The sequence below is a fragment of the Vigna umbellata genome, chromosome 5 (assembly GCF_029865625.1).
Source record: "Vigna umbellata cultivar VRB3 chromosome 5, Vumbellata_1.0, whole genome shotgun sequence".
Lineage (NCBI taxonomy): Eukaryota > Viridiplantae > Streptophyta > Magnoliopsida > Fabales > Fabaceae > Vigna > Vigna umbellata.
Genome location: NC_142169.1, coordinates 66,805,323 through 66,833,236, shown reverse-complemented (window position 1 = coordinate 66,833,236; position 27,914 = coordinate 66,805,323). Strand labels below are relative to the sequence as shown.

General features: G+C 34.6%; 5 protein-coding genes across 9 annotated transcripts; 3 read left to right on the top strand and 2 right to left on the bottom strand.

Annotated features, from left to right (window-relative positions):
- Positions 1 to 17: 17 nt before the first annotated feature.
- On the top strand, positions 18 to 5,652 carry LOC124825944 (Metallo-hydrolase/oxidoreductase superfamily protein). The gene is made up of 10 exons (XM_047298699.2): positions 18 to 295; positions 364 to 499; positions 1,532 to 1,659; positions 3,115 to 3,262; positions 3,347 to 3,452; positions 3,789 to 3,847; positions 4,585 to 4,620; positions 4,714 to 4,823; positions 5,013 to 5,079; positions 5,470 to 5,652. Exons 1-9 carry the CDS (start codon positions 105 to 107, stop codon positions 5,068 to 5,070), a joined length of 972 nt encoding a protein of 323 aa, XP_047154655.1. The 5' UTR covers positions 18 to 104; the 3' UTR covers positions 5,071 to 5,079; positions 5,470 to 5,652.
- A 2,191-nt stretch (positions 5,653 to 7,843) lies between these two features.
- On the top strand, positions 7,844 to 10,166 carry LOC124825945 (uncharacterized). 2 transcript variants are annotated; one of them, XM_047298702.2, is made up of 4 exons: positions 8,108 to 8,248; positions 8,501 to 8,597; positions 8,985 to 9,050; positions 9,425 to 10,166. In XM_047298702.2, exons 2-4 carry the CDS (start codon positions 8,538 to 8,540, stop codon positions 9,926 to 9,928), a joined length of 630 nt encoding a protein of 209 aa, XP_047154658.1. In that variant the 5' UTR covers positions 8,108 to 8,248; positions 8,501 to 8,537; the 3' UTR covers positions 9,929 to 10,166. The 2 variants fall into 2 exon arrangements, with proteins under 2 accessions (XP_047154657.1, XP_047154658.1); XM_047298701.2 differs by lacking the exon at positions 8,501 to 8,597 and having other exon boundaries at positions 7,844 to 8,248.
- A 636-nt stretch (positions 10,167 to 10,802) lies between these two features.
- On the top strand, positions 10,803 to 14,381 carry LOC124825943 (Tetratricopeptide repeat (TPR)-like superfamily protein). 3 transcript variants are annotated; one of them, XM_088116134.1, is made up of 3 exons: positions 10,803 to 13,313; positions 13,766 to 13,976; positions 14,118 to 14,381. In XM_088116134.1, exons 1-2 carry the CDS (start codon positions 11,000 to 11,002, stop codon positions 13,828 to 13,830), a joined length of 2,379 nt encoding a protein of 792 aa, XP_087972260.1. In that variant the 5' UTR covers positions 10,803 to 10,999; the 3' UTR covers positions 13,831 to 13,976; positions 14,118 to 14,381. The 3 variants fall into 3 exon arrangements, with proteins under 3 accessions (XP_087972260.1, XP_047154653.1, XP_047154652.1); XM_047298697.2 differs by having other exon boundaries at positions 10,804 to 13,392; XM_047298696.2 differs by having other exon boundaries at positions 10,804 to 13,976.
- Positions 14,382 to 15,400: 1,019 nt separating this feature from the next.
- On the bottom strand, positions 15,401 to 16,726 carry LOC124825946 (large ribosomal subunit protein eL38z/eL38y). Of its 2 annotated transcripts, XM_047298704.2 has the most exons (3): positions 16,565 to 16,726; positions 15,929 to 16,112; positions 15,401 to 15,648 (listed from the first exon to the last, which is right to left on the bottom strand). In XM_047298704.2, exons 1-3 carry the CDS (start codon positions 16,565 to 16,567, stop codon positions 15,626 to 15,628), a joined length of 210 nt encoding a protein of 69 aa, XP_047154660.1. In that variant the 5' UTR covers positions 16,568 to 16,726; the 3' UTR covers positions 15,401 to 15,625. The 2 variants fall into 2 exon arrangements, with proteins under 2 accessions (XP_047154660.1, XP_047154659.1); XM_047298703.2 differs by lacking the exon at positions 16,565 to 16,726 and having other exon boundaries at positions 15,929 to 16,118.
- A 3,578-nt stretch (positions 16,727 to 20,304) lies between these two features.
- LOC124825947 (auxin response factor 6) lies at positions 20,305 to 27,064 on the bottom strand. The gene is made up of 14 exons (XM_047298705.2): positions 26,202 to 27,064; positions 25,624 to 25,736; positions 25,089 to 25,187; positions 24,905 to 24,961; positions 24,658 to 24,813; positions 24,474 to 24,558; positions 24,255 to 24,345; positions 23,712 to 23,876; positions 23,504 to 23,626; positions 22,923 to 22,998; positions 22,679 to 22,826; positions 21,338 to 22,518; positions 21,052 to 21,242; positions 20,305 to 20,745 (listed from the first exon to the last, which is right to left on the bottom strand). The coding sequence occupies exons 1-14, from the start codon at positions 26,242 to 26,244 to the stop codon at positions 20,547 to 20,549; spliced, it is 2,727 nt and encodes a 908-aa protein (XP_047154661.1). The 5' UTR covers positions 26,245 to 27,064; the 3' UTR covers positions 20,305 to 20,546.
- Positions 27,065 to 27,914: the final 850 nt, after the last annotated feature.

Here is a 27,914-nt window from a genome sequence, read left to right as displayed (position 1 = left end):
AAATATGACAGTCTTGTGCGAATATCCGCCCAACGCAAAACACGCATCACGAACGAAGTCTCTGTTTTTAGTTTGCAATCTCCGGATCCGTCGTGACTGACGGCATGGCTGCTTCCAATGGCTTCGTCGACGGCGCAGCCACCCCCACTCCTTCGGAATCGGCGTTGATCTTTCTCGGCACCGGTTGTTCTAGCATGGTTCCCAATCTCATGTGCCTCCTTCAACCTTCCAACCCTCCCTGCTCCGTTTGCTTCCAGTCATTGTCTACCCCTCCCGAACGAAACCCTAATTACAGGTCCTTCACTTTATCCTCTTCTTCCCTTCTCCCATTTCAAGAATCAGCTTCAAGATCTCGATTTGCAGGTGCAACACGTCTCTCCTGATTGACTACTGCGGCGACTCGAGCGATCGCAAGTATATATTGATCGATGTTGGAAAGACCTTCAGGGAAACAGTGCTTAGGTGGTTCGTTTCCCATCGGATTCCCAGAGTTGATTCTGTGAGTGCACTTTTCTCACGACGCTTCTTAATTTAGAGATGGTTCCCTTTTGCGTGTAAGCTAGTGGATTGTATAATGCAATGTGCCTTTATGCCTCTTAATTGATTGGAAGTTCGATGAGGATTGCATAAACTGCTAATGAAAAAGAAATTCATCGTTTCTGCTGATGTTGCATTTCGTACTTAGGTAGGCGGGATCTCCTTTATTTCTTGGGGCAATGTATGTATGGCATCAATGTATTTCCTTGCAATGTGTTGGATGAGTCAGAAACAAGTGTTACTATACTGTTCACCTTTTTGTAATTTTGGTCGTGTTTGATATAGAGGAGAGAAATATGGCAGATGGAAATAAAAAGGATGTGTGAAAGTAGGTAACAAATAATAAAATGAGTTAAAGGTGTTTAGTTGAAAATAGAAAAAGATAAGCGATGAGGAGAGAGATGGAGAGATATATGAAAATATGTGAGATATAATGAGCTTCACCGTTTTTTAAAATTATTTCCACCTTATTTCGCTTCTTTCAAACACATCAACTTCTTTCCATCTATCCCTCCTCCTGTATTTCTCACCTACCAAACACACCCCAAAAGAAGTACTCTTCTCATCATAACTGAAAAAAGGCTGAAAGAAGTAGCTTGCTTCCTCTTTATTCTTCCTCAGAGAAAAACTGGCTCCTAAATGCCGTTGTTGTTTTTGATAATATGATGTGATTTCTATCTTATCTCTTATTTACTGGACTATGGGCGATCTTGTGAAAGTTTATCAATTGAATGAGAAAATTTGTTGAGTGGTACCCAGCCTTTTTATATTCCTGAGATTGTAAAAGTCTGTTTGATTATGAAGGGAGAAACTCTTTTAATGGTTTCTCTACTAGCAAAAGCTTTATATTTTCTGTAGATAAACTCTCTCGAGCTCTTCTAGCTTGTATCCAAATAGGCCCTAAACCATTTTACCTGTATTATTTCCTTGCAATTTGTGTTGACCTGAATTTCACTTTATGTGAAAAACAAGTTTAATTATGCTCCAATTGCAGATTATTTTAACTCATGAACATGCTGATGCTGTCCTTGGATTGGATGATATACGTGCTGTGCAGCATTTTAGTCCAACAAATGATATTGATCCCACACCGTTATATCTAAGTCAACATTCAATGGATAGGTAACTCTATTAGTGACTTATTGTTTTTTAACAAAATATTGGTAATATTAACATACCTGATTTAGCCAATATAACATGAAACTTCCATCTAATTTCCAAAAAGCTTCATACACATCTCTCAAGAATCAGGCACCACTACTAAAATATAACCCTAACCATCAAATAGTATCAGAACCATCATTCCTGACTCAATTGCAAAATTATTGTCAAATACCCTAAATATCAAGACTCCTACAATTTAACCTTCTGTGGGTAAATGGGCTTGGGTTACATCTTGTGTGGGACCATTGCTAGCATTGATTTTAGTTATTCTCTGTATCACTTGCTTAAACTGGAATTTCTTAAATATCACTTGCACACTAGATAAACTTAGTTATTTAAGAAGACAAACAAATAACATTTTATTACACGTTCTTTCAAACTTTTTTTCATCACATGTACTTCATGGTTAATTGACATAGGAAGGTTAGTGACCTTTTTTTTTTGTAACACACTTCCTGATTGTTAAAAGTTTATTGAAAATCATTGATTTTGGTGGGTCTCACTTGTAAATTAGGAGAGTCATTAAACGAGAAGTGAGGCCCATAAAAGTTTGTGATTTCCAATAATTTCAGCCAATCATAGAGAGAATGTTACAGTGAGTGTTGCTAGCATTCCTCTTAACAAAAAATGTCCCATTAACACAAAAGGCGGCTAGTTGTACCACTACTTATGATAGTTAGTCAGTTAACTTGAAACTTAAAATGTAGTATGGACTTTGAGTTTCAACATAGATTGTGCGACTCAACTCAAGTTCCTATCACAGGATAATTTTATGATCGAAAAATTAGCCTTTTTAAAATTATTATGATGCAAGCCTTTGAGACATGATTGCTTTGTGTGCACTTAACAACCATGTTGTTTGATCACTAGTATATCTGGAAAACGGTCTTGTCTTGAATCTTTATCACAATGTAATCCCTGCTGCTGAATTATGCCCCTCTCAATGATTGCTTTGTGATTTCCAATAATTTCAGCCAATCATAGAAAGAATGTTACAGTGAGTGTTTTTAGCATTCCTCTTAACAAAAAATATGTCCCATTAACACAAAAGGCAGCTAGTTGTACCACTACCTATGATAGTTAGTCAGTTAACTTGAAACTTACAATGTAGTATGGACTTTGAGTTTCAACATAGATTGTGTGACTCAATTCAAGTTCCTATCACAGGATAATTTTATGATCGAAAAATTAGCCTTTTTAAAATTATTATGATGCAAGCCTTTGAGACAACATGATTGCTTTATGTGCACTTAACAACCATGGGGTTCGATCACTAGTATATCTGGAAAACGGTATTGTCTTGAATCTTTATCACAATGTAATCCCTGCTGCTGAATTATGCCGCTCTCATTGATTTCATGGTTGTCTTATGGTCTCGGGTAGTTGAATCCATGTTTTAAATCTTTGCAACAGCATAGCAGAGAAGTTTCCCTATTTGGTTCGGAAAAAGCGTAAGGAAGGAGAAGAAATACGAAGGGTTGCTCAAATTGACTGGAACATTATTGCTGATGACTGCAACCAACCTTTTTCTGCATCAGGATTGAAATTCACTCCTTTACCAGTTAATTTCCAGGATCTTTGTCGTTAATGGTGATGATGCGGCACCCTTTATTATAAGGATTTAACTGTTTCTTTATGAATGTAGGTTATGCATGGAGAGGATTACACATGTTTGGGCTTTCTTTTTGGTGAGAAAAGCAGGGTGGCTTATATATCTGATGTTTCCCGGTTTCCTGCTAGTACAGAGTATGGTATGTTTTAACTTAGTTTCTTCTTGTTTGGACATATGCATCTACTATGTATACGTTTTTTATGATATAAATAGTCTATACTCTCTGTTGTATCATATACTCTGACTCTCTTTATCTCTTCCTTGGAAAAAGGACATATCGGTCATGGATTGCTCATTTTGGCTGTTTGGGACATGCTGTCATTCTGTAGTTTGGACAACATGTGTAGCTTTTTAGATTGCAATAACACCATCAAACGCATAAGACAAGTTTCATGTTTGAAGCATGCATAAGAAAATTATCAAATGAATTACGATTTTCAACATCTTATATCTAGCAATAAATTTCTTCTTACAGTCATCTCAAAAAGTGGGGCTGGACAGTTGGATCTTCTTATATTGGATTCATTGTATAGGGTCAGTAGTTCCATCTTCAACTCTTTTGGGTTTAAATTATAAATATGATGTTCAGGCTGTGTTCTAGGTATATAATCAGTTATGTTCTGCCACTGAATTTGTTCCGATAATGTACATGATATACCAATAAAGGATCTCTCCACGCCCGAAGGGCATGAATGCATGTACCCTCAACATGCAAAAGTGTCTTCTTATGATTTTTTAAGGATTTTTTTTTTATTTGTTTTCACTTGACATGGTTGATTTATTTTGTGTTGCATCATCCTTGTCTGATTTACATTGCTTTTTAACTGTTTCTTATGGCTTGCTTTGATTCAATCTTTTGTTAATTTGTTCTATGGAATAATATTTTTCAAGTTTATTTTATTTTCCTTATACATGACGGACACCTCTTATTTGGTGTAAGTTTAAATTTTTATCAAAAAAGCTGATAAAATATGATTACTCCATGCATATGTATGCTAGACAATTGTTTTAAAATTTTCTTGCACTTCACATATCTTCAACATTAAAATAATGAAACCTTGTGTCCTTTTATTGCTTAAAAAACATAAATATGAAGTTTCATTCTTGATAATTTTGAAGTGAGAATTATCAGATTCATGTCATTTTATTCTGTGTTTTACCTTTTGTATTTCTCTACTCGTTGATTCATGTCATTTTATTCTGTGTTTTACCTTTTGTATTTCTCTACTCGTTGATTCATGTTTTCTTGTTTGTTTTCTGTGTTATCACAGACTGGGTCACATAATGTTCACCTTTGTTTTCCACAGGTTTGTTTTCCATTTTATCCAAAAAAGTTATGTTTACACTTCCTTGGTCCCTGACGTTGATGATGCAGTGTTATTAAATTGGTAATTTTGCAGACTCTAGAAACTGTGAAGAGATTGTGTCCTAAGCAGGCACTACTTATTGGTATGACTCACGAGTTTGATCACCACAAAGACAACGAGTTTTTGAAGGAGTGGTCCAAAAGGTATGTCTTTTTATTTTTTGAAGAAATCAAAATCGTTGCAAATACATATAGTAATAACTGACACGATGATCTAATAGTAACAGGGGAACCCGGAATACTAAACCCTTATATGTGTGTGTTTTATTGTATCTATATGTTGTAGATTTTAGAAAAAGATAGAAATGACTCTTCTATTATTGTATTATTTAGGGAAGGAATTCCAGTGCAGCTTGCTCATGATGGACTGAGAGTCCCCATAAACTTATAGTATGGAAAGGTAAATGATACTTCATTTTTCCATCAACAGTGTATGATGAGTGGTGTGTGAATCTGTGTCTGATTTAAGGAAAAGGATAAGGAGTATGTGTGGGATGGCAAAATAATTTATTCATTTGCTTGGGTAGTGGTAAAAACTGAGAATTTACTCCCATAATATAGAAGTAGATAAGTTGCAGTGGAGTGTATATGAATTAGAGAAGTTTTTTGTTTCCGAAAACAAGCACAGCCTTCTTTGTACCTTAGCCATTGACATTTTGGAATTGATTACGCATTTTAATACCAGACATATCATTTACCTTTTCTTCACCCCGTTATAAGTAGCCAAATTGACTTTCGATGATTATCAATGTTCTTAAATCTTAATATGTGCTATATCATGCTATTGCAGGTTAAAGCATGTGACATTGTATCCCACACACTGTGATGTTAATTAGACTGTATTGGAGCATTAATATTCTTTACAGGATCCTCATTTTTTGTAGTATTAAAAAGCCACATTTTTGCTTAAGGTGGCATTCCTGTATAACAATGATAATTTATTTTGATGGAAATCCCGATTCTTCTAATTAAACTCGCGAAAGCCGTGTTAAAATAATTCTATAATAGACTTCTTAATCCGAGAAAATGAATCGAGTAGCATTGACTTTTTAAGAGCTTAAAGGATTCACGTCTTAGATTTCTTTGGCAGTCCGAGTCACTGCAATGAAACTAATCTGTCGTACAAGTTTTTTATTATTTAATTGTATGCGTTGCTCTAAATAATAATTGGTCAATATGTCAATGGAACAATATGTTTTCTCACTCTGGTCTTCCTTCATACATTATGGAATATTCTGCCTTTTCGGATACCAATCATGACAATACCATAATTGTTTAATATATATAGTTAAGTTAATCTAAATGACAATTGTTTGCTGTCTTTCATGTATGTTTTCTATGTATGTTTTCTATTTGTGATATGAATTAACATTCCTGAGTAACACAAATTTCTATAATGAATACTCGCGTTTGTACAAATAAATTTTACGAGGATAGAAATTAAGGATTTATAAATATATCATTCTATTCAATGTATAAATTTCAGTTTGGTTAAAGAAAGTAAACATTTCGTTTAATTAAATAGAACATATATTACTTTCTATTTATATTTATTTTGTTGCTATGAATGAAAGTTATTTTATTTTTCTATCTATTTATTTATTTTTTAATTATTTATTTTATTATTTATTTATTTTTATATTTATTTTATTTTCACATGTACATAAAATATATTTTACCTTCTTATCCATTTATTTTATTTTTAGACTAATTTTTTATTTATATTTATTTTGCTATGTCCATGAAATTATTTTGTTAATCTATCATCTATTATCCATTATTTAAAAATTAAACTATTATCTAATTGAGACCGTAAATATTCTAATTAGAGGAATGTAACAAAAATATATTAGACAAGTCATTATATATGTTGATTAGATGAGTTTAGGAATACTTTGATTAAACAAGTTGTCGATGAATTGATTAAATTATTCTAACAAATTCGTCGATGTATTGATTATACGAGTCTAACAATACATATTAGACTAATATATTCATACACTAATTTATATTTATAATGAGTATACTCAACATATTTTTGCATAGTTTACATTTAATAATTTACTCTATATTTAAATTTCTTTACATATATATATATATATATATATATATATATATATATATATATATATATATATATTTTTTTTTTTTTTGACTTTCCAAACTTATAAATATGTTTTCACGTTAATTTTATTCAAAATTTAATTATAAATTTAAAATTATTATTATTATTTTCTTCCATTTCTAAATATCTTTTAAAAATAGTTCTTAATACATGCATAAATTTTCACCCGTTAAAAATAATATTAGTTCTTTATTTATAGAAGAAAACTTAATTGGAATAATTAAGTGCTACTATATGTTGCAGGGGTGGAATCCAGTCATCATATGATATTTTTACTCGGTAATTTTTATTTGACCCGTAAGCTTTTAACCCATTCCACTCAATTATTTTAGGCGAATTTTAACTCATGGAACTTAATAAATTTTTAACACAATATGTACAAACGAGAGTAAATCTCACGTTTGAGTTTAGATTGTTACTTATAATGCAACGGATTCTTTTTTCTAAGAAACGGGGTAAAATATGTCGACTGTATACTCTTATATAATATATTTCAACGAATTCATAAATTAGTTTTTTTTAAATGTTTCAAAATTTCTGTATAAATTATTTTTTATTTTCTAAAATACTTCTAAAAGTTTCTTTATATATTTGTCGGTGTAAAATATATTAATGAATTGAACTAAAAAATTACACTGACAATGTATATAAATTAAATTAAAATACAAACATAAAAGTGAAATTATCTGTGAAATAAAATCATCTATTAACCTTTGCATTTCATTATATTGAAATTACAATCCATGTTGAATTAAGTTACAGATAAAAGACAAAGTTCTGAACCTTGTTTTAAAAAAAATAAAAGTATACTATAAATTCTTAAACAACTTTATTTATGTTCTGCATGTCTAATATTATATTTATCCTCTCATTTATTTTATGCTTTCTGAAATTGTAATAAAATATATATACAGAACAACAACGTTCCACCATAAATTTCTTAGACATTAAAGGGTTTTTTGTTCATGTTACAAAAGATACGAACGTGTTGAACTAGTCAATGCACGTGATATCTTTTTGGTTTCCATTTGGAAGACTTGGTCGTTTACAAGAAACAACAGAAGACCATGCAGAAGGAAACAACGAGTTGAGTTCCTCAAACCAATTAGAAACCTTTCCATAAAGCAGCTTCAAATTGATGGAAGCTTCGGGTATGCGTGTTTTATGGTTTATTTTTCGTATTTGAAGATTCTCAGAGACAAATAGAAACATTGGTAATTTAGTGCCAGTGAAGGAGCTTAAAAGCAAGGCTAAGATATACAAACGTAAGATGGCATGTTCTGTGCCTTTTAACAAGAAGAATTTGGACATAAGTTTCTTCGTTTTCAAGCCAACTATTGTGATCATAGATGACTTAGTTCATGAACTCAAACACTTCTCCTTAACTACTGAGAACCTTGGCTGTGTTCAGAGCTCTATATTTAGAAGCATCCATGGAAATATGGTAAGTTTTTTCTTTAATTTCTCAGTTTTTTTAATTTTAAATCATTTCTCATAGGCTTAATTATCTCGGTTTTGAATTGTATGATCTAAATTTCTGTGTCTAGTTGGTTCAATTGGTTTGAAACTTGCTGATTATAGTTTATGAAAACCCGTTTTTTATCCTTGAATGATACCAATAATTGGGTTGGAAGACAATAACTGATCAGTTTGCATCCTAAATTGATTAATTATATTTTATCATTCTTATTTTCAGATTTGTTTTCCACGTGGGATTTTGGACCCACGAGTTCATGTTCATGAAGAACTTCTATCTTTCAATGAATGACAACTTCAGATGCCATTGCTTCATGGTAGTTTACCATCTGTAATGGTTTAATCTGTCATCAATTTACCGATATATCCGTTTAACATCAGTGATTTTGCTTGTGTTCAATTAACTAGTTTTTACCATGTGGGTTCTCAGTGATAATCAATTTCCTGAATTAGCAGCAGAAAATTATAAATTTCGACAATAATTACCCCTGTTTCATTGATTAAAGTTATTTTTTGTACCCAACAAAACTCTAAACGTGTACTGTACTTACACCGATCATCCCACAAATGATGTTTTGTTCTGTTCTGTGTTAATGGTAAACTCTTTGGGTTGATGTTCTTCTGATTGGGCTTATCAGACACCATTGTTCTTTATCTTTCTTGATTTATTTGTTAACTTTGTGATATTTATGCTGTGTAATCAGATCATATGGTATGGAGCATGGCCGAGGCAGTCGAGTAAGGAAAAAGAGGAGCTGACCTCAACCCTTGTAAGTTGGACTCTTTCTTGAATAATCAAAATATGAAAAGTAACCAATTCTTAATAAAATTCATTTGAAAACAATGACATTTGCTTCAACGAAATCAACTGCCAGCCCACACAGGTCGAACAATTGATATCATTTTAAGGACTAGTCGTTCAGAATTTGGCTCACACATCTTTAACTATTAAGAAATGCACAAGAGACATGCAAAGGAAAAATGTTCTTTACCGAATTGTCACCTTACTAGGTTATAAACTACATAGAACATGTAAACTCTTATTAATTCTTTAGCTATCTTTCACTTTAATCAACAGACACTGATAACCTTTTCCTTTTTAGTTTTGTATGTATTTATTTATGCTATTGTTGGCACTCTACAGAAAACAATGTTAACCAACAGCATATCAACCATGGCTGTGTTAACTGATCACAGTTTCCTTGAAGCATATGGTGGAGAGTCAAGAGACGGGTCTTCCACAGCAAAATTCTCCACTGGGGACATATTATCCTTGAACTCAGCAGTGACCACTACCAATGACCTTAATGACCTCTGCTACGCTGTTCTAGCAATTTTAAGGTCTCGCTTTGCCAAAATTGAAGGAACAATCTCTGGGCTTTGCTTCAAGGGACAAAGCAAACCCAGAATGGTGTGCATGCATGTCTGGAAGTCTCTCCATTTTTGTTACTCATGGATTCTGAACTCCGACCAAAGAAAATGGATGATGCCATATCTCGAACGTTTCTCCATTGAGATGAAGTATGACATTTTCCGAGTAGTGTATGTCAGTGGTGACAATGTGGTTGATTTCAACTGTGTTTCTACTCATCAGATGTTAGAAAATGGGAAGGAGAAGAGCAGGCAAGGGCAGGTTATGCAGAACTGAGATAGCTGCAAAGGGTTTCATGTTTACAACCATCATCTTTTGCCCACTTTTTAAACTCCCTCTTATATTGTAAATATTGCAAGTTACTCTCAAAGTCAGGTTACAGTTTAGAACTCAAAAATCCTATGTTAGGTTTTGGTTTTGGTTTCGGACTGCAAAGTCTTGATCAGTGAAAGAATGAATCATATGCGTCTTAATGTTCAGAAAAAGTATGAATCAAAAGGTTCCATTTCAGAAATAGTGTGAAATCCCTTGAATCATTCTTGTTTTCAAACCCACCCCAGAGTTGAAGAGACAAGTTCAATCTAGTAATGGGTTTTTTATTTTTTTAACAAAAAATGAAGGAAATATCATTTTAATCGACTAATAACATTTATTTTAACAAACTTCTAGTTTATTGAAAATTATAAAATCATATGCGTGATATGAAACATTTCGTTAATATTTGTTTTATTTCAAATACTTGCATTTTAATTTTCCCTTAATGTAATTAATTGTCAGTTGAAGTTTCATAAAATGAGAAAAAAAAATAATGTAGAAAAGTAAATAGATAATTCCTCCATAATAAATAAAGTTTTTTTTATTATCTAATCTGAGTACTTTATTTTTTTTAAGTGTTTAATTATTTAAATTCTTCAAATATATTGTAGCATTTAAAATTAAAAAGTTTTATTAAAAATAAGGTGACAAACTCACGTGAACACTCTGTATATATATCATAATGTTTTTTAACAAAACTTCTTAAAGAGTAAAAAAGACACACAAAATGTATTCTCATTATTAAAATAACTGGAATAATTTTTTAAAAATTTAAGATAAAAGTATGCAGTAAAAAAATAGCTATTTAAAATTTCTCATCTTCACTTCATCTGTTTCAAAAATATTGTTCTTTCAATTTCCCTTCTTCATATTGCCAGATTCCATTTTCATGAATTGCTCACAGTCACTTCTTCTTCCATCGTCAGTCCGAGAGAGAGGTATGTGTTGATTTTCACATTTTCCTTTTTTTCCTCATCTCTCACAAACTCAATACCTTTAATTGTAGTTAATCGATTCCCAAACATTTGACTGATGTCATTTTTGAGGAGGTTCAATTATTATTTACTGGCAAAACTTTTAGCTTCCAATTTTCGTGATAACCATTTCCCCTCTATTGCTTTGACCTTTTCTTCTGCAAAACATTCTGTTCTTTCTGCTTCTTATTCAACCGCTGGTCTCAGATATCAAAGTGAGGGTAAGCGCAGTGACATTAGGAATTTCGACTGTGGTTTGGGGAAAACGGGTCCTGATTTTCAGGAAAGCTTAAGTTTTGTTGCGAATGTTTGTGATGGGGCAGAAGAACAGAGTGAAGAAGGGGAGGGGTCTAGTGATGACGATAGTCTTGAGTTTATCACTTCCTTTCGTGGTAGCAACCAACAACAGAGAGAAAGTATTGCAAGAATTGAAATTGGTGAGGCTGAAGTTAGGCACCCTTTGGTGAGGGAAGTTTGTAGGTTAATCACACTTAGGTCTGCTTGGAACCCTGATTTGGAAGGACATTTGAGGCACTTGTTGAGAAGCCTCAAGCCCCCACTTGTTTGTGCTGTTTTGCGCTCTCAGACTGATGAACGTGTTGCTTTGAATTATTTTTATTGGGCTGATAGGCAGTGGCGCTACAGACATGACACTATTGTGTACTATACAATGCTGTATGTTCTTAGCAAGACCAAATTGTGCCAAGGTGCGAGGAGGGTTCTTCGGCTAATGACTCGCCGCGGAATTGAATGCTCACCCGAAGCTTTTGGCTATGTGATGGTGTCTTATAGCCGTGCAGGCAAGTTGAGGAATGCATTGCGAGTTTTGACATTGATGCAGAAATCTGGTGTTGAACCTGATTTATCTATATGTAACACTACTATCTATGTTCTGGTGAAGGGCAATAAATTGGAGAAGGCGCTGAGGTTCTTGGAACGAATGCAGGTGGTTGGAATCAAACCCAATGTTGTAACTTACAACAGCTTGATCAAGGGTTACTGTGATATAAATCGGATTGAAGATGCATTGGAGCTTATTTCAGAAATGCCATCCAAGGGTTGTCGTCCGGATAAAGTTAGTTATTATACTGTGATGGCTTTTCTCTGTAAGGAGCGAAAAATTGATCAAGTGAAGCATCTAATGGAGAAGATGGTTCAGGATTGTAACTTGATACCAGATCAGGTTACATATAATACGCTTATCCACGTGCTTTCAAAACATGGGCATGCAGATGAGGCTCTTGCTTTCTTAAAGGAAGCAGAAGAGAAGGGTTTCCACGTGGATAAGATTGGGTATAGTGCAATAGTTCACTCGTTCTGTCAAAATGGAAGGATGGATGAGGCAAAAAGTTTAGTTATTGATATGCATTCAAGAGGATGTAATCCGGATGTAGTGACATATACTGCAATTATCAATGGATTTTGTCGCTTGGGGAGGATAGATGAAGCAAAAAAAATGCTGCAGCAGATGAACAAACATGGGTGCAAACCAAATACGGTATCATATACAGCTTTGTTGAATGGCCTCTGTCATAGTGGAAAATCATTAGAGGCAAGAGAGATGATAAGTGTAAGTGAGGAGCATTGGTGGACCCCAAATGCCATCACTTATGGTGCCGTGATGAATGGGCTTCGTAGGGAGGGAAAATTGTCAGAGGCCTGTGATTTGACCAGGGAAATGATTGAAAAAGGGTTTTTCCCAAATCCAGTTGAAATTAACCTGTTAATACAGTCACTCTGCCGAAATCAGAAAGTAGTAGAAGCTAAAAAGTATTTAGAGGAATGTCTGAATAAGGGATGTGCAATTAATGTCGTAAATTTCACTACTGTAATTCATGGTTTTTGTCAGATCGGTAGCATCGAAGGTGCACTATCTATGCTAGATGACATGTACTTAAGTAACAAACACCCTGATGCTGTCACATATACGACATTGTTTGATGCATTGGGGAAGAAAGGTAGACTGGATGAGGCAGCTGAGTTGATTGTAAAGATGCTCAGCAGAGGTTTGGATCCAACTCCTGTAACATACAGATCAGTTATCCACCGTTATTGTCAATGGGGTAGAGTAGATGATATGTTGAACTTATTGGAAAAAATGCTCGTTAGGCAGCCATTTAAAACCGTATACAATCAGGTTATTGAAAAACTTTGTGATTTTGGGAACCTTGAGGAGGCTGAGAGACTACTGGGGAAGGTATTGAGAACAGCATCAAAACTCGATGCCAATACATGCCATGTTGTGATAGAAAGCTATCTAAAGAAAGGGTTTTCTCTATCAGCGTATAAAGTGGCTTCTCAAATGTTTAGACGTAATTTGGTTCCTGATTTAAAGTTGTGCAAGAAAGTGAGCAAGCAGCTGGTGTTAGATGGTAAGTTAGCCGAGGCTGATAACCTTATGTTACGATTTGTTGAGCGTGGAATACAACAAAAATGAGATGCATTTGTGAGGTTAGCTGCTATTCAAAGCTTAAGTCTCGTAACAATGATTTTGTTTTAAATTTCCTTTATCATTTTTATTTTGCTGGTATTCCATCTTGTAGCCTTTCATGTGGCTAGGCAATTTTGAGGCAACAATGATTTTCTTTTGAGAGCTCATATAACTATCATTATATGATTTAGATGATTTTATAATTTTTTTAGTTCAGTCACATCACTTTCCATTCTCTGGTGGTAATGATATGCATTGAATACCACTCACAAGAGCACACTCCCAGTTTTATCTAAACTTCAAACTGATCAATCAATCCTCCGCCAAAATATTCCAATTGTACATGATCTTATGATGAAGCCATTCCTTGATAAGATATGTTACCATCAGCAGAAATTCATAGGTTAAGGATCTTCGTGGATTTCTACCCCTGTTGGTTCAGTTGGTCCACCACGTAGCCCTACATGTCAGTGCTTTAACGCCTATATAGGATGGATGCATCTGCAGTAACACTAACTCACAACATCATTGTCGATGACTGAATTTCCAGTTGAAATTACCAAAGGAAAAAGTTGTTCAAAGATTTGTAGCACAAGACGAGGAGGTATTACAAGGTTTCTCTTTCTAAAAGAACTTAGATCAAAATTGTATACTAAGTAAAAATCAAGAAACTGAAAAACAGTAATTTAGAACATATATGTCTATATCTTTTCTAAGGTGATCTTATGTTAAAATTTGCTTGCAGATATAATAGCATGAGGAAAAAAAAATTCAAGCAAGGAAAAGACATCTACAGGTAAAATTCGACGTAGAAATGAGAAGAATTGAGGTTCTTGGCTGTAGATGTCCATATTCATTGGAAAGAAACTTCTTATATAAGAATTTTGTTAAGATTAATGTCTGCTTGAATATATAGTCCATAAAAAAATAACAGGATTAAATTGATATTATAGTGATGTTTAAATCATATAGTTTTTTTTTCCTTTAATTTAGATATTCTAATTTTTCATTAGGTATATTATAGTTTTTTTTTTTAATTTAGATATTCTATACATAGACAAACCTAATTAATCATTCCACAACCTGTAACTTCCATGCTTTTCCAAGGAAGACGTTCAAGAAGCCTCTTGCAAATTTAAAATCTAAAGTCAGTTTGAAAGTAGTTAAAGTCGAAATTACAATTAGGATATTAAGAATAATAGATTTTATTTTCTACAAAAGAAAATTAAATTATTAAAAAAAAAGTTAACATTTCATGAACTTTCACAAAATAAATTATATTATAAACCCTTTACAATAATAATCAAAATAAGAGTCTTAAGTTAAGTGCGTAAAAGAAGAAAGTGTTCCATTTTAATTGATTAAAATTGATACGATATAACAAAAAATAGCCTTTATTTTAAATTGAAATTTAATTTTGTTTTAATTAAACTTTATTCAAAAAGATAACTATTGAGTGATGTTAAAACTAAAAATACGAATAAAATAATTTTTTAAAAATTTACAATTTTGTTTAATAATCTTACGTATTTTACTATGTTGCAATTCTGCTTATAATCTAACACGTATAAAACCATAGAATTTTACAATTTAAATCTCAATTTTAACTAGATTTAGTTTTGTTGGGAGAAAATTAATCACGATGCCATACATTTTACTAAGACATCTCAATTAAATACATGCAACCAAATTTAGAACTCTACTCACATTTGCAATCGAACTTTCATTTGGAAAAAGAAAATATCATAGGAGCTCTTCCATTTAAAATTAAAAAAAATAAAATCTTATATTAAAGATGAGATGAATGATAAACTAGTAAGTAATTGAGCCAAGAACACTAAAATGGGCTATTCTCTAATCATAATTATCTTTTACCTTCTATCCACATTGAGATTATTGATAAAAGTCTTATTGTTGCCCATGAACAACATGAAATATTCTAAAGACTGAAATTAGTTTATAGAAAAAAGGAATATATATATATATATATATATATATATATAAGCCTGACTGAAAACAAAGTAAAAATAAAACAGACAATAAATCCATACATATAGCTGCATAGCAAAAAAATATTCCATTAGACATAATTAAAGTTTCATTTGCCAAAACAACTCCAAACAATCAAGTCCTATCATCGTTCTAAATATAAAAGACAAACTCACAAAATCTCAAGCTCCAATTACAGAGAAATAAACTTAAGAGAAAAATCAAAGAAGATCTTCTCATTGATATATCTCTCAGACGCTTCCTTTACAGGTCTTGAACACTCAAACCTGAAAATCGTCAACAGAAAAATAAGTTGCACGGCAATATACGACCTAGATCATACAACACGAACTAAAATAATAAAAAAGAACATAAGCGCCCATACAAGCATATAAAACTTGCTCACAATTAACCAGTTCAAAATATAGTTGTTCATAGAAATGCATGTTCCCTCAGCCAAATACTACGCAATTCGTCATGGATATAACACAATTGGCATTGTGTCAAAGCTGGGTACTCCACACTATGATAAACATACAATCACAAACTACAAATTCCATTACTAACCTGGAGGAAGTGATTGCTTCAATTTATCAGCTTTCTCTGGATCAAACACACAGAGTGTGTAGAGGTACTTGGAGCATCTAACCTTGAACTTAACCACATCTCTGCTCCTCTTAATCTTCACCGACCTCGCATCCTTCCTTCTGGCTGTGAGAAGAAAGTCCTTAATCTCGTGAATTTGCTTAGGCTGCATAGGAAGTACCACACAAGCATTAACAGCAATTTCAAAGCATGAACAGATAACTCTAAATGAATTGATCCCAAAACCACTAGTAAGCCGAAAAAAATTAGATCCGAAACCTAACTGAATGTTTACTCGCATCCAAGCATACAGATGCCAAAGCATAATTACCAACGTCGAAATTAGAGAGAGATAAAACTCTTTGAAAAACCAAAGCCTTGAATGAGAGTATAATTACCAATTATTAAACCTAATTATATCCTCACACCATCAAAATCGATAACGCTATACTATCACTAACCCCACCTAGCTTCTTTGCACTCAATTTTCGTTCGAGACGGAAATAGGTTTTCCAACCTTCTTTAGAAACTCGATTCCATTAAAAACAGAGGCATTAACTGAAACTAAAAAACCAACGAAAATAGATAAATAATTGAGAATAGGGGATGAGGAATCACCATGGTTGCGATAGACACAGCGGTGGCAGAGAACAGAGGCGCAACCAAATGTGCTGTCTATTGTAAAACTAATGGAAGGGCACCTCATAAACCCTAACCCTAGAGTCTCTCTCATTCCTCTCAAAGCCCAAATTGCGTTTCGGCCCGTTGGCCTGCTCCACTTCTTTTCAAGCCCATGATCTTAAAATTATTTTTCGAGCTTAGTTACAATCCGGGATTTTAGAGTTTGAATTATGTTAAGTTTTCAGCTTTTAATACTTTTAGTCAATTAAATGTTTCAAATTTGGGCAACTTTGACTTTCATTATTTTTTAACTTATATTTTTGCTCAATATATTTAAAATTTTAATGGATTAAGTTGCTTCAAATGTTTTTTACTGTAAACTTTACAATGAAAACATCAAATTTTAGCAACTAAAGAAAATTAATGTTCCCATCTTTAACTATAAATTTTCATCATCAAACTTCTTTTAAAATTTCAAAACTATGTGATACCTCAAATTCATTAAACTTGGAATATTTGGATAACCACGAGAATTCAAAGACTTTAAAAGCATAAAATTTTTGATAGATGAGTCAAATTTGTGTAAAAAAGAATAAAATATCAATAAGCTAAAATAATGGGATGGGATTCTTCATTATTACACTTTAAATCTTTTGTGGACAAGGATTTGTTTTTGGGAGCTCAAATTCTCCTTAGAATTGTGGCCCAAGAACCCCACACAGCTATAAGACTAATGGGGCCTTATAAAATTAGGTTCATGACTACAGTAGATTTTACATCTCTGCAATGGATTCTTGCATTTTTCTAAAACAACCAAAATTATTTTTTAGTGTGTGTGTGTAGTTTAATTATGTTAGTTTCTCTTCTTCATTTAATATTTGCCATGTCATTACCAACCAGGCGTCTTGAATGCTCTGAAAAATGTTTTCATAGTTTTGAACTAAAGCAAATTACCCAATAAGCTTTGCATATAGAAATGGAGCTAAGTTCAATGAGCCGCTAAACTTATGTTCATAATAATTTATTTTCTGGAAAGTGCATTGGAAAATATATTTTTCATTGTTTTGAAAACTTTATTTTGTAAAATCTTACTGTGTGAAAGAACAGTCTAGAATAATCAATTATTAATTTTGGATTATAAATCCTGGAATTCCCACTTTGTAATGGATTTTTTTACAACAATAATAAATTGCATAAATCATTTATAGAGGTGTAAAAAACAATTTACAGAGTTTTAAAACACAATCGCACATGAAACGGGGACATCATGCACTCAAGTATACAGACCATAACAGAAAAAACTTGATAGTTCAGTGTAATTTCTTTAATAATTATTAAGATAAATAACTAATTATCTATAATATTTATAAAAACAAAAATAGTTTTGGGACTAACTTGTTTTTTTTTTAATGATTCCGAAATTGTATCTGTTTGTAGTACACATTACCTGACATTCCGAAAGAAACCAACATGTTCCGGCCTCCAATGAGAGAGCAATGGGAAATTATTGGTAGTTAATTAAGCTACAGAAAACCCAACCTCCGTACCCAAATTTCGTACCTCTCGTACACAACACTCGTTACATATTACCCCAATACTTTTGAAGATTGGCAATTCCCTATAGTTTAGTCACTCTCATCAGAACAACTCAAGATAAACACAAGCTGAAACTTTTTTAGATAAGTAATAGAATATGGGAGTTTGTATGATGGTTAAGGGAAAATTGATGAGAAAGGTGTGTGCACGTGTTGGTAGAAACGTTTTTGGTCATATTGTGAGTGACATAAGGGAAGCAGAGAGTGGAGTGAGTGGGAAGAAACAAAAAAAGAAAAGAGGGTGAGTTGAAGAATGGAGAAAAACTAGAGAAATAAAAAATTTAATAAATAAAAAAGAAAAGGTAGGGTTGGGGTGGTTGGGGTGGGATGGCATGGTATTATTATTGAGGATAGTGCCCTACCTGGTCACCATTCCATACCCAGAAAAAAGGTCCTACAAATAACACAGCCCCACACACGCATGCACAAAAACAAATAGTACTAACCAACACTCAACTCCAACTTCTTTAATCACCCATTTCCCACTTCGGGAACCTAGCTATTCACCCACTTCCAAAACTTCAAAAAGCTCCTCTTCTTCTTCTTCTTCTTCTTCACGCCTTCCATTCATTCTAAACTTTATTTCTTTTCAACATTTTTTTAAAAACAAAAATATGACTGCAACCTAAAATCATTAAATCAATTATGCCACTGTACGGCATCAGAATGAAGTTATCTTCTTCTCACTGTCATATCTGCCGACATCAACACGTTCTGAGATTTTATTTTTTCCCCCAACATATCTGTAAGGACATGTTCGCATTAAAGAATAATTTCTCTCGTATGTAAAATTTTGGTCACTGTACTCTCGATTTTGTTCCGATCTCGTGTAAAATGGAAACTTTATTATGCAAACAGATTTCGCTGTGTACTATATAGCTCGAAAAGGATACGGATCCCATGTAATTTTTTTTTTCAATTCTATCAATCTCAATCATTAACATACATATATATGTAATTGTATTTATTACGTATAACCAAATGAATTTCATGGGTTCGGGTAAAATTCTGTCCAGTATATTAGCAAAAAGAGTTTTGGATTTGGGATAAAAGTAATTAAAATAAGATATCACTGAAAACAATAATGAATATATTTGTTTAATACTAAGCAAGGTTAAAAAGCTGAACAGTTACACTCTTTAAAATTACCAATCTGTTTGTTGTTCGTGTTGACTTCGTGCATTACATGGTTTTTGCATTTGTGAAAGGGGATATTTACTTTACGTTGCACAATATACATTTTAAAAATCAAGTTATTAAGGTATATAAATCTCGTAAGAATTTTCTAATCTTATATCCACGTTAAATATAAGCATACGATAACACCGTATGGTATGTTTAAGTGGGCCCGGCTATTCATTAAATTTTAGGCCACTTTTGTACCAAACATAATAAAGAGAAAGATAAGTGAAACAAAATTAAGAATAGACTTACATATATGTTCCTTAATCAATTGGCAGAAATTACTAATTAATTAATTTCTCTGCTGGTTAATTTTTACAATCGTAACAATGATTGTCCCGATAAGTTGAAATTATAGTAACAGGTATTAAGGAGGTAACGTCATTTATGCATGTTTTCCATGAAACACGAACTTAGACAATATTCCAAACACTTGGGACAGTAGAGCATGAAAAGAGGCCTGATTAAGCAAGATCGAAATGGACAAATGCACACAGCTTTTTCACTTTGCGATTGATGAGGCAAAAACATTAAGAGGAGGTGAAAGGGTGCATGTCCAAAACCAAGAACACGACAAAGCGGGCCACTTTAACATTAATAGAAGGACATGGTGATTTGTTTTCCATCCCTGTATGATCAGAGAGACACATCACATGGCTTTGGTGTCCTCTTCATGTTCTAAGGGTCACACAACCTCCTTTTCCCAAATGCGTTTATCCATCACTCAACCAAGTCAAGTACTCCAACATCATCACCAGTGCCATCTGCACCTCTTAATTGAATATCTTTCCTACATCATAATAGATTCTACCAAACATTTCAACCAAAACTCATTAAAGGTGACAACAAGTTCAACATCACCTCCACTCCATTGCCCACTGTGCTCCATAATGCACCCCAAACATTTAGCCAAATCCAAACTAAAAAGAACCGTACAAGCTAAGAGGACTATCCAAGGCATTGATTTCCTAACGGATTAAGTATCGTATATATTGTAGCTAGCACAATGACTAGATGCCATATAGTTAAAGTATTAGTTTATGAATGGTCCTAGCAGAAAAAACAGGAAAACAAAATCCAAAGGCTGTAGGCTATATAAACTACATTTAAGCAACTGCTTCTCACCGTACAAGGGTTGAGAAGTAAGGGTAATAATATTACATTTGATAGAAGAAGTGCAGACTATTAACAGTCACATGATTTCAGTAGTCTAAAGACCCCACAGCTGTTATTCCAGTGCTTAAATTTCTTGGGTCTTGACGGCTCACATAGTCATCACAGATGCCATTAGAGAGCCTTTGAATTGGAACCGAGTTCAAGAGCTCAAGGCCGGAGTTCCCCATTTGCTGCACTTCCTGAGGAGAAAGTATCTTTATGCACCATACACTATTTACGAATTCCCTGTCATAACATCAGCCATGCGTCAAATATGAACAGAAAAAAGGGCTCCATCATTTGATTTAGAAAAAATAAAGATTCTTAAATCCACAACATAAAAATGTCATCACCATGTGAAAGGCTAAAAAGCAATTTAATGCAAGTTTATACTATTTCATAATATAAAAAGGATTAGTTCATACTTCATACAAAAACTACCATATTATTTATAACAAGTCCCTCACTTTCTCTACTTTTCAAAACGTGCAGTGTTCATAGGTAAAAGGAAGAAAAACAAAGAATAAGGCATGTTAAGTATAGGAGACTTACGGCCAGGGGCCATCACCGAGGAGAAGAACATCGTTCTCTCGGTCTACAAATACAAGCTGCCAGCCTGATCTCACAGGGTCCTCCAACTCGCCTTCAAGGCCAAACATTTGTGCAAGTTCACTTCGCAGCTCATGGTAGCTGCTGAATTTAGTGATATCCAGTGACCTTCCAAAGGACCCTGACTTATAAACCTGTACCCAAAAAGTTAAGTAAAAATGTATGTAAGTCATGAATAATAACCAATTTCTACTGTTTAAAAAGATATAATCCTGCTGGAAAAGCTTACCTTCACAAAGGTTTTGTTCAGCGGGTTTCCTTGTCCAGCATTTTCTGGACTCTGCAGGTAACCTGATTCACCGCCAATACTGGGCGTTATTCCATGATTCAATGAAGAATCAGTCCCTGTGGCGGTAGTCAGATAATTAGAAGATTGATATGGCATGGTTGAGGAGTCATTGTTGCTGCTAACCCCCTTAAGGGTTGACATTCCATTAGGCATGAGAAGGGATGATGAATCTATATTAACACCAAATAAGAGATGATTTTGAGGATCATTGCTCCCTTCTTGGTCTATGGAGCACTCCCTACCAGGAAAAGGGGGTAAAGTAATAGCATTTTGAGACACAGTACTCTGGGGCTGCCCTAGCTGCTCCACCTGAGGTAGAACACACTGAGAGACTCCAGCAGAAAGAAGAGGATCCACCGCAACACGCTTTGAAGGCCACCCAGTTGAATTTTGAACAGGAATCCAAGAGCTTGTTCTGGGAAGGTTCAGTAGGTGAGCTGTTTCATCCTGTGGAAATGAACCCAAGATACTGTGAAGGGGAGAAACAATAGTAGGCCCAGAGTTCCCATTCGAATCAGAAAAATTTTGCTGTTGGCACAAGGAAGAGATAGCTTGCATAGGTGGTGATTGAGGTGGAGGAGCTGAAACAAACTGAGACATTGAAGAAACTGCACTTGAAATTTGCTGATTATCTACTACTTGTTGCTGTTGTTGTTGCTGCTGTGTCTGTCGTAGTTGTTGCTGGTGCTGATGATGATGCTGACTATTGAATGAGTGCTGATGTTGTAAATGTTGCTGAAGATGAGCCTGAGTTTGCAGCTGAGATTGTGGTGAATGTTGATTCTCTTGATTATTTCCAAAAATCTGCTGATGTTGTGGCTGCTGCGACATCTGGGCCTGCACAAAAGCAGCTGTCCTGTTTGGGAAATTCTGCTGTTGTTGATGTTGAAATTGAAGTATGGAAGCAGAATGCTGTTTGGAAGGATCCAAAGCCCTCATCTCCTGAACAGCAGCAGCAGCTTGATACATATCTGTTTGCATATTCAACATGGAGGGATCAAATCTAGGCTGCATCCAAGGATTAACACCAATTCCCTGAAAAGTAGGAGACTGAAGCCCCCTATCACCATCTCGGAGCCACAAGAGAGATGAATTCAGGCCAAAATCATCATCCTTCATGCCTGCCATCATTTTAAGCAAGAAAAATCGGGAGAGCAAGGAGAATGAGTTTCCATCCACACATAAACGAAAGTCTATGAAATTAATTAGCTAGGATTTTATTTTAAAAAAAAAAAGGTGGAGAATTTCAGTCCCCTCCCCAGGTAGGGGCAAGAAGCTCACCATGGAATGAAGGAAGTCCAGGAGGCCATTGTCGTTTAAGCCTAAGGGGGAATGGAGATGGATACATAGGAAACGTAGTTAATGGCTCAATTTCCCATAGAGACACTCTAGGTTGTCTCTCTCCAGCAGTAGATTCATCCCAACCAACCTGCAATCCAACTCAAAGCCTTACACTTGAGATGAAAGATGTAGGCCAGTATAATAAGAAAGCTGGAATGAAAAAGCACAGTATTTCTTCACAAACCTTAACTGAGCGCCAGTGTGAGTTTGGCCACCTGGCAGAATCCAGGTCACTAATGCCAGTTATTGTACCCATGTATCTGCGCAAGAAACATACAACAGTAAACATAATTACAATAAAAACAAGTATTATAAACTTTATTAAATGGTTAGCCATATCTTTTCTGACAATGAGAAATTTATTCAACCAAACACTCAAGTTTTTTTTATTCTTTACTCATTAGAACCTTACTAAGGATCAGAGGTTTGATCAAGCATACAATGAAACGCACATCTCATTCATTTCATTGTAAACATTATAATTTAGAGTAGCGTTTGCCAATGTTTGGCTAGCCAAGATAAATATGATACAAATACTGTTACACAACATCACATCATAGGCACGTTTTTGCACACATTATAAAAGACCTCACATTTTTTTAATGAATTGAAGTATAGAGCAAGTACACTTGAAAGTCAAAAATCTAATATTTATGCTTCATCTTTGTAATATCATTATCATTCTTTAGGTCATTATAAATCTTAAAAATATCCAGGTCCCCGATCGTATGCTTCCTCGAAGAAATGAAAGTTCTAAAAACCTACCGTCGTACACTTGATTCCTCAGTTTCAAACAGCATCCTGAACCTCATACCAACTGAAACTCGAGTATGATACACAGCTTTAACATATTTCGCTAAGGGTATGACAAATTCTGATGGGCTAGCACTGAAATTATAAGGAGAAAAAAAATAGTCAATTAAAGCAAACATTTCCATGACTTTAAAGTTCTGCAAAAGTGTACAACTTATACCGTGGATTATAGAAAATGGTGAACCGACTATTTGTTGCAGCTGCATGAGCTGCTGCAGCAAGAAGCCCCAAGTGCATGCTATCACTAGACAACACTGATGAAGGCATCACAGTTTGTGGTCTATTAGCACGACGGATCCCAAGTAGAAGCTGGTTCTTTTCATTCCTATACCAGAAAATGCATGTTACACAAGACAACATATCATATAATAGTAACAAAGTCAACATTTCTCGCACATTATCTTAATAAAGTAAACAGATATAAGAGATAACAAGCAACCACACATCTTAAAGTCTGACCCACATGTCAATGAAAATGTTTTCACTTTTCTTTTCAGTATAATGATATGTTCTTTAGAATGGCCAAATGACAGGCAAGTCACACGGCCTGGTTCAGGGGGTAAAAGTCAACGAGCCAAAAAAGCCAAAGGTCAAGATTGAATTTATGAGAAACTTCGAGGTGAAGATGCAGAGTAATATTAATGCTGTTCAGAGAAATAGCAGCACATGTCTCTAGAGAGCAGGAAACAATTAAATTACTTGCCAGATAAACAGCACAGAATCACCAGCAACAAGTCTTTTAGCACTCACAAAGACACTCCACCCAGTTGTAAGTAGATGCCTTTTGGGCTGGCCTACAGAGGAAAAGAAATAAAAACCAACTTCAAACATTGTACACAAAAACTGAATATAGAAGTCTCGGACTGAAAGGAAAAGTACACTTTTGCAATTATGTTGCCGGAAACCGTGCTTTTTAACTCACCGCGGAAGATATGTCTGAATTTCCATTCATTACCATGCAAATCCCTTGCAATTAATTCTTGAGCAGGAGGCTGCTGAGAAAAATCCTGCAAGATCACAACTACTAAATATAAGACCCAGAAAATTACCAGATTCGAGTAAATAGGTTGACTTCACGTAATATGTTATTCTTCACAAAGGCTTACCAATGCAGGGAACACTTTTTCAGCTGCACGGCGTGGTACAGAGAATCCCCCATGGGTGCTTGTGTCACTTGCAGTCAAAGTTTTGCAGAAATAGTTTGTGGGCTGTTTACTAGGAGTGCCCAATTCCGCTGGAAGGTATGCCTCCTTTTGCTCTTGCTGAAACACAGAGATAGTTAAAAGCTGAAGAATGACCACAACTCTAAAAGCTCCAAAACCAGTTATCAATAGAGATTTCAGAGTCATGTACAGGATTCAGAGGTTGCAAGGTCATCTGAGCATACACTTCGTCAGTCTCTGCATCAGCCTGAATCCCAAATAAACAAAAAGATAATAAAGGCAAAGAGGCTGCAGGATCTAACAAGGTAAAAATTGAAGCAATCAAAGGCCAAAACAAACCAATCATCTCACTAAAACAAGCAAGCAATTCGTACATGCATAGTCATGTTATGAAGTTGACAAATGAGTTGAGGAGGCAAGCTTGGGTAGTTTGGGATATGAGCATCCACTTCCTTGTTGGTCGACACAGCCACCTGAGCAAACAAAAATAGTGCAGAGTTAGGATATACTTGTGCACGTAGTTTATGCAGAAAAGAAAGGATAAAGTTTTGAATGAGATGGTTCATGTGGTGGTTCTGGAAGGTAAGTGAAGTTACTTCATTAGCCTTCAACAGTTCAAGACTAAAGAATTGAGCTTGGGAACACCAGTTAAGCATAAATATACACATGGTTCCCCAGAATGAAAGAAAAAACAGGTTTTGCTAAACAAAAGTGTAACAGTAAACCCCACCCCATCCTCCAAATTAGAAGCAATACGGAGACAGAGACAAGAGACAAGAGAGCATCCTCATGCCCAGAAACACAAGATTCGCATTATTACTTTATTCTCAACACCGGTAAGAGAATGTTACCACAATGTCCACAAGGCTAGTAGCAATACAATAATCAAACATCATATATTTTACTCACTTGTTCACTGTGACCTTGTGGAAAGTATACCACGCGGCTACCAACTGCTGGTAAAGAGACAAGGGGACCAGCACATGCATGCCAAAGTTCTGAATCTAGAACTCGCCTTTCCCCTGCAAAACCCACCCCAATGTCATCAAACATGAAGTAATATCAAGAGCCCACACCAACAAACTCATTTTGGCATACTCAAGCCAAATCCAAGATCTTCATACCAATAATCGAATCCCAAAAAACCAAATTACGTTTTTTCTCTGATCTCTGAGCTGTGAATAAACAAGAGAAAAACATAGCCCAAATAGTTAAATTTTCAAATCCCACCCCCCCCCCCCCCCCCCCCCCCCCCAACATTAGCACCAGCCATGTTAGACATACAAAAGACTTCATTGGCTTGGCTAGTCATATTAACACAAAAAACACACTCTAATCCACCAGGGACTTAAGGTTGCAAGAACCAGTTTCAGAAAAGTTGAGAAGTGAAAACCAAGAAGAGATGAAATTTGGAAGAAGAAAAAGAAGAAGAAGGAGAAGGACGGAGAGGAGAAAGACGAGAAGAAGAGGAGGAAGAAAGTGGTTACCTTCCTGGGGAGGAGGACTAAAACCGGCTGAAGAAAGTCTCATTTGAGCTAAAAAAGTCTCAGGCAAATCAGTAAATTCAAAATTGAGTCCACAATCACAACACTACCAATTAGGCAACAGAATTCTCACAAAATAACAACTTCCACCACAAACCAAGCCTTGTCCTCTCCTCCTTCCTTCCCACTGCAGAATAACATTCTGAGTGATCTTTGTCCCAGTTTATAACACCTCTTAAAACCCAACAAAATCCAGTAATTACCCACAAGATTCCCACCCTTACACACTCAACCAAAACCAGAGTGACAACCAAAGACGATTGTTTTACGTCTCATTCGATTCCGGTTCTCTTCAACCCCGAACACCCCAGGTTGCAATCCTGAACATAAGTCCTCATTACACAGAACAGAGTCTCTGGGAAACGCACGTGTGGTCTGAGTGCCAAATTTAGCAACAATCTGAAAGAGCAACGAGAGGGATGAAGGGGAAGAAAGGAAGAAGCCGAAAAGACGTAGATCTCAGAAAAAGAGCGGCGAATCCAAGAAGAGAAAGAGCTTAAGGGAAGAGTGATAGACAGAGAGGTAAGAAGGTTGGGTGAGGAGTAGAAAATGGAGAGTCAGCGTTAGGCTCGTTTCATTTCCGGTAATGAAAAAATGGGAAGTAGCAGTGGTTGTGTTTGTGCTTTATTTTTATGGTTACGGATTGTGGTCATGGTCATGTTCAAGCTATACTACTACTACTACTCTACTTCTAACTTGGTGGCCATGCTACTACTATAGCTTTACCCTCCTCTTTTCCTTTCTCTCTCCCTACTCCAATCAATCACAACGCAACCGCCATTATTTTTGGGCGTCCTTTTATGAGTGAGAGTGCGTACAAGTGTTGCATTTTTTCTGGGGAGAGAGAGTTTTGCTTTTTATTATTATTACTTTTCGTGCCCACCATTTCATTTTCAGACAACCTGCGAGGGAGAGTTTAGATTTACATTTCCTTTCCCATTCCTAATTATGGATTAATCTTTTATGTATTGTTGATTAAATATTTCACATTCACCTGTAATGTATTTAAAATCTTCCAAAAGAGAGAGAAAGGCGTTTTTTAACAGTATTAGGATTTATTTAAATTATTATTACTACCGAATTTATTGAATTGATTAACCGTTTGTTATTCAGTTACTGTTTAATTACTTACATATATCGGATTTTATAAACTTCACGCTACAAAATCCTATATTAACTAATGATATAGTTAATATAATTTGTAAATACTAATGATTACGTCTTAGTATGTGTTTGCGTGTTTGATCTGACATCAATCCATTTCCCTTCATCATTTTAAGTTTTGCTTATCTTGATACGTGGAATTTTTTTAGTCAATGTTGTTAACAATTTTTCAAAAATAACTTAAGTGTTTGTTTGTAAAAATGTTCTCCCATTCTTTTCAATTCAATTGAGTATTATACGACAAAAAAAAAGCATTAAACAGATATTTAATTTAAAAATAAATCTTAGAGCAATTTCTTACAGATTGTATGCTTCGTTCCTTCGGTCGTAATTATTCTTACGAACGAGTAAATAAAAAAAACAATTCTAAAAAAGTATATAATTTTTGTCTTGAAAATAAATATAAACAAACCCGAACTCTTTTTAAGAATTTAATTAAACTCGAATTCTAAACGTTATAAAAAATAAACGTACAAAAACATTTCCGCTCTA

What these genes read in the sequence shown, in the direction of transcription:
- LOC124825945 (XM_047298701.2), top strand. Translation starts at nt 8,075, where the DNA reads ATGGCATGTTCTGTGCCTTTTAACAAGAAGAATTTGGACATAAGTTTC. An exon ending in GAAGCATCCATGGAAATATG is followed by an intron (nt 8,249 to 8,984) that starts GTAAGTTTTTTC and finishes CTGTGTAATCAG; the next exon opens with ATCATATGGTATGGAGCATG. An exon ending in AGGAGCTGACCTCAACCCTT is followed by an intron (nt 9,051 to 9,424) that starts GTAAGTTGGACT and finishes GGCACTCTACAG; the next exon opens with AAAACAATGTTAACCAACAG.
- LOC124825946 (XM_047298703.2), bottom strand. Translation starts at nt 16,118, where the DNA reads ATGCAGCCTAAGCAAATTCACGAGATTAAGGACTTTCTTCTCACAGCC. An exon ending in GAAGCAATCACTTCCTCCAG is followed by an intron (nt 15,649 to 15,928) that starts GTTAGTAATGGA and finishes GACGATTTTCAG; the next exon opens with GTTTGAGTGTTCAAGACCTG.
- LOC124825944 (XM_047298699.2), top strand. Translation starts at nt 105, where the DNA reads ATGGCTGCTTCCAATGGCTTCGTCGACGGCGCAGCCACCCCCACTCCT. An exon ending in GAACGAAACCCTAATTACAG is followed by an intron (nt 296 to 363) that starts GTCCTTCACTTT and finishes CTCGATTTGCAG; the next exon opens with GTGCAACACGTCTCTCCTGA. An exon ending in TATTGGATTCATTGTATAGG is followed by an intron (nt 3,848 to 4,584) that starts GTCAGTAGTTCC and finishes GTGTTATCACAG; the next exon opens with ACTGGGTCACATAATGTTCA.
- LOC124825943 (XM_088116134.1), top strand. Translation starts at nt 11,000, where the DNA reads ATGTCATTTTTGAGGAGGTTCAATTATTATTTACTGGCAAAACTTTTA. An exon ending in CAAGCAGCTGGTGTTAGATG is followed by an intron (nt 13,314 to 13,765) that starts GTAAGTTAGCCG and finishes TACCATCAGCAG; the next exon opens with AAATTCATAGGTTAAGGATC.
- LOC124825947 (XM_047298705.2), bottom strand. Translation starts at nt 26,244, where the DNA reads ATGAGACTTTCTTCAGCCGGTTTTAGTCCTCCTCCCCAGGAAG. An exon ending in ATTCAGACATATCTTCCGCG is followed by an intron (nt 24,346 to 24,473) that starts GTGAGTTAAAAA and finishes TTTCCTCTGTAG; the next exon opens with GCCAGCCCAAAAGGCATCTA. An exon ending in GAGGAATCAAGTGTACGACG is followed by an intron (nt 22,999 to 23,503) that starts GTAGGTTTTTAG and finishes TTTCTTGCGCAG; the next exon opens with ATACATGGGTACAATAACTG.